This window comes from Eriocheir sinensis, chromosome 5 (genome assembly GCF_024679095.1).
Source record: "Eriocheir sinensis breed Jianghai 21 chromosome 5, ASM2467909v1, whole genome shotgun sequence".
Taxonomy (NCBI): Eukaryota; Metazoa; Arthropoda; class Malacostraca; order Decapoda; family Varunidae; genus Eriocheir; species Eriocheir sinensis.
In genome coordinates this window covers 24,857,468-24,869,521 of record NC_066513.1, presented here as the reverse complement: position 1 = coordinate 24,869,521, position 12,054 = coordinate 24,857,468, and the positions used below count along the sequence as shown (strand labels likewise).

At 45.1% G+C, this 12,054-nt stretch overlaps 1 protein-coding gene across 1 annotated transcript in view; it reads right to left on the bottom strand.

Moving 5' to 3' along the window:
- LOC126983036 (nephrin-like) overlaps positions 1-12,054 on the bottom strand; it is a 58,767-nt gene that overhangs the window by 30,053 nt on the left and 16,660 nt on the right. The window contains exon 4 of the mRNA XM_050835474.1: positions 10,694-11,008. Within this exon, the coding sequence (XP_050691431.1) occupies positions 10,694-11,008 (315 nt within the window). The remainder of the gene's footprint in view (positions 1-10,693; positions 11,009-12,054) is intronic.

Genomic DNA, 12,054 nt, shown 5'->3' with positions numbered 1-12,054 from the left:
CCTGAAAATGAGGAAGGAAAGAAGGGAGGATGAAATGAAAGAAATTGTGGAGAAACGGAGAAAGGAAGAAAACAATGACGGAGAGTATTATTGAAGGAACGAATGAAGAATGAAAAAAAAAAAGTCAGAGCTGTGTTGACTCGGACTAAAGGAGAGATAGATAGAAAGATTACGTTGATGAGAATGAAGTGTGCTCCTGAAAATAAGGAAGGAAAGAAGGGAGGATGAAATGAAAGAAATATTGGAGAGACGAAGAAAGGAAGAAGAAAATGAGTAAAAGAAAGTATTAATGAAGGAACGAATGAAGAATGAAAAAAAATGAATAGAAACCCTAAATCAATAGATACATAGATAAAGAAAGAAAGACAATAAAAGAGAAACAGCGACAGAATGTAAAGAAAATAGAATAATACAAAAAATAATATCAGTGACAACAGTAAAAAATAGAAAAAAAAAATATCAACGGGAAAGAGAAATCGGATGAAAAAACAGCAAGAACATTATAATTACCTTATCATCTTTTAACATCAATCACCCTCCCAGCCTCATTTCCCTCTCCCCCCTTTCCCTCCACCACCACCTTCACCCCCTCACCCCCCTCTCTCTCTACCGCCATTACCGCCACCACCACCACCGCCACCCCGTCCCAACCTCCACCACCACTCCTTTCTTTTCCCCACGTCCACCACCACTGCCACCCTTTCCTCCCTCCACCCCCTCCACTCCCCAACTCCACCACCACTACCCCCACCTCTTTCCTTCTCCCTCCCCACCACCACACAAACACACAAACGGACTCACCCTATCACCATTAAGGCAACAAACACTCGTTAGCACTTCTACCTCGGGTTAGTGCAACGCCCATGATCCAATTCACTCCATGGCACCCCCCCCCCATCCTCCCCTCTTCCTCCCTTTTCCCCCCCCTATTTCCCACCTGTGGCTCAACCCATTCCCCTCTGTGTCTTACTCCCTTTGTGATTCTTAGGCTCCTCCCCTGCCTCCTCCTCCTTCTCCTCAATTCAAGCAAAGCGATGCCTTACGGATATCGGCAGGAGTTATTTCTCGAAAAGAGTCGTGCGCCACTGGAACAGCCTTCCTGCAGGAATGATTAGTGCGGAAACAATCAACTCCTTTAAAAATCGCATCGACCGTCACTTTGTTGCGTCGGGAGTGAACTAAACGAATCCACGAGTACGTACAGAAGTGCTTTAATCCTTTCCGCGGGTCACTCCTGTGCCTGTCGGGTTGATTAAATCACTGAAAGCAGGCAGCCGCTCAGTGAACCAATAGGCTTTTTGCTGCCTGCCTGTCCATGTTTTCATGTTTCCTCCTCCTCCTCCTCCTCCTGCTCCAACTCCTCCTCCTCCAGCTCCTCCTCCTCCTCCTCCTCCTCCTCCTCCTCCTCCTCCTCCAGCTTGCCCCACCAACCCTCCTGATACTTCCTTTCACTTCTTCCTTTCCCTCGCCATAGACCGATAGGTCTTCTGGTGACTGTTCTTCCTATGTATTCCTATGTATTCCTCTTCTACACCCTGTAATCACCTTCCCTTCTCCCCTGGGTCTCATGTCCCCTTCTTACGCTCCCCTCCACAGCACCCCTCCTCCCCATCCTCCTCTCAAAAGCATCTCACCTTTCTACCTCTTGGTTCTTATAATTACTTCCCCCCTTTCCTCCTCTGAGAGCCGTAAACATTCTTTTTCTTTTTTCCAACTTTTCTTCTTGGTATCTCTCCATCCTACGCGTTCTCTCAGACGTATACCCTCCTCCCCTCTCCCCATCACCTCCCCCTGTCTCTTCCCCTTACTTTGCCTTACTCTCTTTCCAGCCAGGTCTCTTTTTAGCTACATCCTCAGAAACACACACACACACACACACACACACACACACACACACACACACACACACACACACACACACACACACACACACACACACCACGTATTCCATTCCATTTCTGTTTTAATTACCTGACACACGCGTGGCACACCTGGACAGGCGGCAAACACGTGTATTTCTAGAGGTACCTGCGAGGTGTTAATTCAGAATTTAGATCATGTTTCTCCCTTTGTATACTCTGGACTCACTTTCCCTAAACGTTAAGGTATTTGCTTGGTTAATTAGTAGACAGGTGACATCCTTGGTGATTTGAGTACACCTGTTTGCTGTGAGGTGTCAGCTGAAAGGTTCATATCTCCGTGTATTTAAACGAAATTTCATGGACGTTTTGGTATCAATTTCTCTTCCGCGCCGTCTCTCGTGATCTGGTAACTAGTTTATAAGTGTCAATGCCGTGTTGTATGACTCAATTCTGGGGTAGTTCATGTCCTCTTATAAACTCATTTCCATGGACGATTTGACATCTGAATTTCACTTCCACTGAGTCTCGCCGGTGAGGTACTAATTAATGGACAGGTGACTTTCAGGGTGATGCGTGTTGACCTGTATATTGTGCTACGTTGTGCTACCCGAAATTGCTCCTAACTATCTCAAACATTTATTTTAACGCGGTTCGGTACATTCGTTCGCCGTCCACTAGTTGATGGGCACGTCTGTTTTGGTTATGTCTCGCTTTGTTTTTTTATATCCGTATTCGTATCTTAGTTCCTTTGCAATGCTTCTTAACCGTGATACAAGTAATGGACAAGTAATTGACCCCTTTTTCGGCCACCTCCTTGGATTCTTTTTAGGAGCAGCGAATAGCGGGCTTTCTTTTTATTATTGTTTCCTTTTTTGTGTGCCCTTGAGCTGTCTCCTTTGTTGTAAAAAAAAATGGTGGTTTTTGTGTACACGTGATCTGTTCCTCGTACTAAGCTGTATGGCCGAATTTTATGTCAACATTTTAAACTTTTTCCACATGGGCGTTTAGGTGGCAAAATGTTCCTCGCAATGTGGTACCTGAGGGATTGGTAACTTCTCCCTGGAAACTGTTCAGAGTGATGTGGTTGTTCATGTCTCCATATTTAACTTTATTTCCAACAAGTTTTGGTATGTAAATTTTCTTTCCACTGCGTCTCGTCGATGATATGGTGCTGACAGGAAATTATCGATGTGACGAGTCCCTTTGAAACATTCTGATGAGTGTGCCTCGAAAGGGAAGGGTGGACGAGGTGAATCAGTCCAAACCCGGCAGCGCGGGACAATATCGTGCAGCCGCGACTCCCTGTGACGAATTATACGCTGATGGACGAGATCGGCTGTCAAAATGTCGGATGATTCCTCTTATAAAACAGGTCTACCGAAGCTAAATTCAGGGATTGGAATGATTTGGTGTCGTGATTTGGGGGTGGGTGGGAGACTGAGGTGACAGGTTGGACGAAAAACGAGACCTCAAAGAGCGAATTAGCGGAAACAAATAATAAATAGAGATTTGTCAATGTTTCAGTGATGACATCATTTTCATTCCTGCGTTTGATTTTGGATGATTTGGATGTCGTGATGAAAGAAATACAAGCATAAAAAAGCGAGTTAGGTGAAATGAATGAATGTTAATATTTATCAGTTGAGTGAATAAATATTTGAACAAACAATAATTGAATTAAAATATATTGCACGTTAAAGTGTTTTTTTATATTTATTTAGAGATTAGTAAAAACCGAATGAATGGATAAACAAATCAATAAGAATAAAAAATAATAATAAAAAACACAGAGTTAAACTGACGTACTCAAACACCTGCACTAGTAACCAAAACGGCCTTGAAATTAACGAAGAGCAAATGACAGTAGAGATAAGCAAAGAACTAATGAGTAAATGATTATAAAAACAGACAGACTGGAAAATGAACACACAGCCCACGTCCACCAAAACTGTACTCGCAACTAAAGCAAACTGACGGTGACCGCAAACCTGACAGTATCTCGTCCGGCAAACAAGAGAAACGGTAACATCTGGCGGCCGAGTCCCGCGCCATGAATATTAGCCAGCACCCGCGGGAGGCACGGGACAGGTCGGATGTTCATGCACACAACACACACACACACACACACACACACACACACACACACACACACACACACACACACACACACACATACGTATCCTGCCCTCACCTCGCTGATATCCAGGTAATTGGAGTCACCTGTCGGTATTAGGTGAACACAGCGAATACAGGTGAAGTCAGGTGAGCAATATTGAAGGTACGCCCACAGGTAAAGCGTCCACTTCTCCTCCTAACTCCTCTCATGAACTATTTTTTTGCCTTTATTTTTATTTTCATTCTTATATTTCTTTTCTTCTGTGGCCTCTTTTAACCTTTTCCTCGTCCTCGTCTTCTTTCGACTGTCCTCACCTTCCTTACTCCTCTCGTTGTTGGCGTCTTATGCATCATGATCTAATCCCTCTTCTTTTTTTTCTCTGATTTATTTTTCCTCATCCTCTTTATCTTGCTTTGTCGTCTTCTGCGTCGCGTCCTCTCCACTTTTCTCTTATTTGCATCTCTCTTTCTTTTATTTCTCTCTCTCTCTCTCTCTCTCTCTCTCTCTCTCTCTCTCTCTCTCTCTCTCTCTCTCTCTCTCTCTCTTCTCCATTCCATATCCCACTTCTCCTTCACCTTTTTTATTCCTCCACTTCTTCCTTTCTCCACCTTCACCTCACGTTCGCGAAAGCCCGAGGCGTTAAAATGCACAGTTGGTTTCACTCTCAAAAGAGGAGGAGGAGTAGAAGGAGGAGGAGGAAGAGGAGAAGGAGAAAGAGGAGGAGGAGGAGAAGGAGAAGAAGGAGGAGTAGGAGAAGGAGGAAGAGGAGGAGGAGGAGGAGGAGGAGAAGTTGAAGGAGGGGGAAGAGGAGGAGGAGGAGGAGGAGGAGGAGGGGGTAGAAGAGAGGGAGGTGGAGGATGAGGACGAGGAGGAGAAGGAAAGCAATTAAAGTGGTTAATAAATGGGTGGCACGGCTCTGGGTGCCTTAATTTAGTGTTAGAAGCTGCGTAAGGCAAGCCGAGGCCACCCTCAAGGCTACGAAGGCAGGCTTGTTCTGTCTCTACGTTATTACTCACGAGGAGAGGCAAGGGCCCGCTTCGGTACCACGCGCAACCCTCACGCCAACAGGTGCAGGATTTGGCTCCCCGCGGTAACCTGCTGGAAGACCCAAGCGCCCAGTAAGGTAGCTCGCGTCTCCTTCACTCTTACAAGAACAGGCATTGTCTCCCCGCGGTAACCTGCTGGAAGACCCAAGCGCCCAGTAAGGTAGCTCGCGTCTCCTTCACTCTTACAAGAACAGGCATTGTCTCCCCGCGGTAACCTTCTGGAAGACCCAAGCGCCCAGTAAGGAAGCTCGCGTCTCCTTCACTCTTACAAGAACAGGCATTGTCTCCCCACGGTAACCTGCTGGAAGACCCAAGCGCCCAGTAAGGTAGCTTGCGTCTCCTTCACTCTTACAAGAACAGGCATTGGCTCCCCGCGGTAACCTGCTGGAAGACCCAAGCGCCCAGTAAGGTAGCTTGCGTCTCCTTCACTCTTACAAGAACAGGCATTGTCTCCCCACGGTAACCTGCTGGAAGACCCAAGCGCCCAGTAAGGTAACTCGCGTCTCCTTCACTCTTACAAGAACAGGCATTGTCTCCCCGCGGTAACCTGCTGGAAGACCCAAGCGCCCAGTAAGGAAGCTCGCGTCTCCTTCACTCTTACAAGAACAGGCATTGTCTCCCCACGGTAACCTGCTGGAAGACCCAAGCGCCCAGTAAGGAAGCTCGCGTCTCCTTCACTCTTACAAGAACAGGCATTAGCTCCCCGCGGTAACCTGCTGGAAGACCCAAGCGCCCAGTAAGGTAGCTCGCGTCTCCTTCACTCTTACAAGAACAGGCATTGTCTCCCCGCGGTAACCTGCTGGAAGACCCAAGCGCCCAGTAAGGAAGCTCGCGTCTCCTTCACTCTAACAAGAACAGGCACTGGCTCCCCGCGGTAACCTGCTGGAAGACCAAAGCGCCCAGTAAGGAAGCTCGCATCTCCCTCACTCTTACAAGAACAGGCATTGTCTCCCCACGGTAACCTGCTGGAAGACCCAAGCGCCCAGTAAGGAAGCTCGCGTCTCCTTCGCTCTAACAAGAACAGGCATTAGCTCCCCGCGGTAACCTGCTGAAAGACCCAAGCGCCAAGTAAGGTAGCTCGCGTCTCCTTCACTCTTACAAGAACAGGCATTGTCTCCCCACGGTAACGTGCTGGAAGACCCAAGCGCCCAGTAAGGTAGCTCGCATCTCCCTCACTCTTACAAGAACAGGCACTGGCTCCCCGCGATAACCTACTGGAAGACCCAAGTGCCTGGTAAGATAGTTCGCTTCACCCTCACGCCGACAAGGACACTGGCTCCCCGTGGTAACTCGCAGGAAGCCTCAAACGCTCGATAAGGAAGCACATGTCACCCTCACGTCTCCCAAGGCAGCGTAGAGCGTCCCCACGTTGGAAAGCGGCTGGAGACTCGGGCAGCAGCAAATGTAGCTGTAACTCTTCCAATGGATGACGTGCATTAGGCTAATTTTCCGCGCGAAGGTCACGTTTAAAGGTAATTGGAGGGAGGGAGTGAACCACCAGAGAGAGAGAGAGAGAGAGAGAGAGAGAGAGAGAGAGAGAGAGAGAGAGAGAGAGAGAGAGAGAGAGAGAGAGAGCCTGTCTTCATTAGCAGAGGATATATCGTTGGGTAACCTGGCATGGAGATAATTGGAGAGTTTATCCCTCCCTTTACCTGGACCCCTCCCTCCCTGGCCTCCTGCCGCCCCCCTGATTGGTTAGGTGCCACCCTATCACCTGGCAATCAGCGGTTACCTGCAGCGACTGAGGTGAGGCGAGGCAGGTGTGAGGTGAGAGAAAATGATAATTGTTTGACGGGTATTGAGAGAGAGAGAGAGAGAGAGAGAGAGAGAGAGAGAGAGAGAGAGAGAGAGAGAGAGAGAGAGAGAGAGAGAGAGAGACTTGGAAATGAAAATATTCGTTCTTTCTGTTATTTCTCAAGACTTAATTAAGCCAAGAATATTCATAAACACGTTGAACAACCCATCAAATGTACAAATAATCAAGGTATACGGTTCTAGTTCTCTAGTTAAGACCAAAGGCTGAGGCCACGCAGAAAAGAGAGAGAGAGAGAGAGAGAGAGAGAGAGAGAGAGAGAGAGAGAGAGAGAGAGAGAGAGAGAGAGAGAGAGAGAGAGAGAGAGAGAGAGAGAGAGAGAGAGAGAGAGAGAGAGAGAGAGAGAGAGAGAGAGAGAGAGAAATAGGAAACCGTAGTAACACGAATCACAAAATATACGGGAAGTAAACGTGTCTCCTTCTCGGAACTCCGTGTGGAGATTGTTTTTTGAGCTTCGTGGAAAAGCCAAAAGGGAAAAATAAAGTAAAGATAAATGGAAAAAAAACCCTGGTGATTACGATGGAGAAATATGATATATCCACACGTTTATCTTAGTCACGGAAATAATGAACATTCGATAAAGATTCTATTCAATTTACCTTAGATAATCAATGAGAGAGAGAGAGAGAGAGAGAGAGAGAGAGAGAGAGAGAGAGAGAGAGAGAGAGAGAGAGAGAGAGAGAGAGAGAGAGAGAGAGAGAGAGAGAGAGAGAGAGAGAGAGAGAGAGAGAGACAAAGGAGCAAACTTGAAATAAAAAGACTTTGATGAATGATAATAACAATAACAATAATACTAACAATAATAATAATGATAGTAATAATAATAATAATAACAATAATAATAATAATAATAATAATAATAATAATAATAATAATAATAATAATAATAATAATAATAATAATAATAATAATAATAATAATAATAATAATAATAATAATAATAATAATAATAATAATAATAATAATAATAATAATAATAATAATAAAAGCTAACGTCTCCTTAATACGGTTCAGACTCAAGTTTAAAAGCTCGAAATCCGTAAATATGGGCGAGTCTAACGAGGCGAAGCATTAGGCGAGATTACCTGCGGATTAGGTGGACGGACGCGGCGACCAGGTGAGCGAGGGCCTGGTGGAGGGGCGGGCAGGTCACGGCAGGTGATCAGGAATGACTTTGCAACTATACCTTTACATACCTTTATCTGCTTTATTGCCAGTTTTGAATACTCTTTCTTTTATCAGCCGGTCTATTGTACAGTCGGCAAAAAAAGTATCGAACACCCATGAGTTGATTCCAGCCTTCGGTACACCAGGTTTATAGAATCCGCACTAATTCTTTATTCAGTCAACATAAGGGTGTTCGATACTTTTTTTGCCGACTGTACGAATTCACATCTGTTTATCAGCTTTTGAAGGAATATTTTTTTACAGACTTCTAAAATAATATCATCTGCCAGCCAGTCTCTTGTATTGCCAGTTTGCGAAGGGTCTCTGATAGCAATGCATTCCTTTCGTCTTTTTACGAGCTTTGAAGGTCCTTTTGTTACCCACTATCTTTGGCACCCATCAGCTACGATTTTCGACAATACTCTTATCAGTCAGTCTCTTGGACGTATGAATATTTTTTTGCCAACCTCTGAAAGACATTTGATAGCCATGGGTGCATTTTTCATAAGTCCGAGCGGTTCTCTTCACAATCAGTGGTCTTTTGTGTATAGTTCTGAAAAGGAAATGGTTTGCAAGGTTCTCTGATGTACGAAGGTCTTTTGTTTGTTATAGATTCTGCCAGGTGTTCAACTCTCTTATACTATGTCCCTTTCATGTATGCAGTTTAAAGGTTCCAGCAGATATAAGTTATAATACGGTTTCTTGGTAACCACATTGTCGCTGGAAATCTAAAGCTTCTGTCCTGTATTATAAATTATTGGCCACATAAAAAGAGTGTCCATTTGATTTTATGTATAGCTTTCATCCTTGCATAATCCGGTCCTTTCACGATTCCATACCTTCAGATAACATACTTCAGTCATCCTGTGTTTCCGTCCATTTTACCGAGGGGCTTCATTTTGCACTCACGATATCTATCACGCTCATGGATCCACTCTTTTGTTTTACTGACGCTGAAAGGGCTGTGAATGGTATGTTATTGTGTTTCTGCTCAGGCATGGTGAATAATTGAAAGGGATGGTCAAGTGTGTGTGTGTGTGTGTGTGTGTGTGTGTGTGTGTGTGTGTGTGTTGGTATGAATATTTGATCGTCAGCGTTTCACTGGTGGCAAGTAAAAAAGTATAAATGTGGGAAAAAAAATAATCGCGGTTTTATGGTTTGGAAAATCAAGGGACGTTTAATAGACATTCAGTGCACACACACACACACACACACACACACACACACACACACACACACACACACACACACACACACACACACACACACACACACACATTGAGTACCACCAACATCAGCAACATTTTATCTTGCTTCAAAGCGAAACTAAAATAAAGTCGGTCATTTCAAACAGTTTCACGAGTAGCAGGAGTCGCCACTGCCACGCCAGGAACAGCCGTGCAAGCCTTGATACTCTGACCTCACCTGACATGACCTGACCTTTTGACATTTCCGGGACCTGACAATTTAATGTAACCGAACCTTCTCGTAACAAGACTTAACCTAACCTAACCTGACCTGACTTGACCTATCCTAAAATGACATGACCTGCTGATAGTTCATGCACCTTCTATTGATCTGACTTAATTGATCAAACCTTCCCTTATCGTAAAAAAAGCTGACCTAACCTGACCTGACCTGGCATGACCTATCCTACGACATGACCTGCTGCTAATAGTTTTTGCTCCCTCTTGCCTATATTTTCTTATGTTCTATCATGTTATAACCCTGTCCATGGCCTCTCTTGACCTAATTTTCTATTGTTTGTCCCCGGCATCCCTTTTGTTTTTATCCTTTGAAGTACCGTGTCACACTCACACAGTCCTGACCCTTTCATTACCTAATTAGCCTTCTATTGATAATTTTGGCGCCCCTTTCCATTTTTCCCTTGCGACTGGTCTTGTTCATGTCACACCCTGACCTGCCTTGACCTAACTTTTTTACCTTGTCTGACCTCCTATCCTCCCCTTTTCCTTTTTTGGCCTGTCTTGTTATAGCTATACTTTGACCTCTTCTAACCGAGCACAGCATCGTTTTCTCGTCTCTCGTACCTTCTATTTTTTCTTCTTTCGATCTGTCCTGTTACGCTTATTCACCCTGACCTTTGTCCATCTTCACTGGCACGTATTAAAGCTGAAATCTAGTCATGACCTCTCTCTACTCCTACTGATTTGACCCTTCCAAGTATTTTTCCGACACTCGAGACTTATTCCTTGCCCTTTTGCCTTACCTTGTCCTGGTCTATTTTTCTTTTTTCCTGAGCCTTCCTGAGTCCTACATTCATTCCCCTTCTTGTCACAGGCAGCCTCTCATCTCCCCTTGCTACTCATCTAGGCCTAGGCGAACACCACTCCTAACTTTCACAACTCTAGTGAGAAAAAAACTTCCGTCCCTTGACCGCTCTCAGCTCCCTTTGTTCTATACAGCCACTCATAAGTTTTTACCTCTCACTCCAACTTAGAAGAAAAATGTAATTCACAACATTACAACACATGATTAACAGAACATAACGACAAAACACCGTCACTGTTCTCAACTGCAACCTTCCAACACACCTTTACATCCAAAACAATATATTTCTAACTCAACGCACGCAATACACATATAAACACATTAACCTTACAGTGCAACCCAACATAGACACAACATCACTCCCAAGCCCCACAGAAGCAACATTTCCATTACTCACAGTTCATATCCAGGGTGACAGTAGTGACCTGAGGCGCCGTGAGGTTAGAATTAGCAGCGTGGCACGTGAGAGTCCTATGCAGGTCTCGTCTGGTCAGTGCAGGGACGACCAATCTATTCGTGACCAAGTCGGGTGTCTCCACCTCCGAAGTCATATCCAGAAGGGTTGAGCCTTCCCACCAGGTGACAGCTGGCGGTGGCGAGCCTCCCATGGCCCTGCAGTTTAAACGCAGCGTCTCCCCTTCTGTGAATGGTCCAACAATGCTCTGCGCCTCCACTCCGTGCTCCGTGTAGACTGCGAGGCGGCGAGGGGGCACTGTGGTAAAGGGAGAGAAAGGGAGAGTAGTTGAAGGGCTGGTTACGAATATAGACTGAAAGAGATGACTTTTTGCTACATAGTGGAAGAATTTAAGAGTTGATTACATAAAAGGAGAATAAAAAGAATTAATTGACTGCATAGATTAAAAGGGGGAATTAAAGTGGCTTATATGGTGGGATAGAGTTGATTACACAAAGAGAAAAATAGAGTGTATTACATATATATAATTATAGAGAGCGAGGGAGCTTGCTGTTATCTAGAAAATTAATTCAAGTATTCAATTAGCACTGTGGTCAGATAGATGGATAGACAGACACAGTTCGCGAGAAACAAAGTTATTATCTCTGCTTACATTAAGTTGACGTAAATTGCTAACAATAATAGTAAATACAGAAAATTAATAAATGCATTAGGGAAAGAGGGAGAGAAGATTACGTAGAGTTAGAGCGAGGGAGCGAGGAGGGGGAGCGGGAGGAAGAGAGAGAGAGAGAGAGAGAGAGAGAGAGAGAGAGATGGACAGCCTCGCAAACATTATTATCACCTCTCTCATTATCCTCCAATTGCTCCTTCTTCTCATCACCCTCACCATCACCCTCACCCTCACCATCACCATTACCATCATTCCATTTCCCTCTTTGGTTTTGCTTTGGGAGCCGCGAATCCGAGGCAAAACAAAGCATTAGGCGGGAGGGGAGGCAATGTCCGTCGTCCCCTGAATGGGCACTCGAGGGGAGGAAATGTTTGCTAGTGGCTGCTGAATTGGTCTTGGTGGCCTGTTTGTGGCGACGCAGGGCACAGGGGAGCTTGGTAGATGGACTGCTGGTGGTCGTGGGTACAGGAAGGAAGGGAGCGTCGAAGGGCGTTGTTGGGTTAGGGAGAGACTGTTTGTTGGAGTTTGGGGATAGAAGGGAGAGGTGATGGTGGTGTAGCTTGTGGTCAGAGGAAGCGCACGGCAGATTAATATGGAATAGTGCAGAGAATGAGAGATAGAGAAGGGTTGTGAAAGATGATAGATAAGCGGATATCAATTGAAAAAAGGTTAC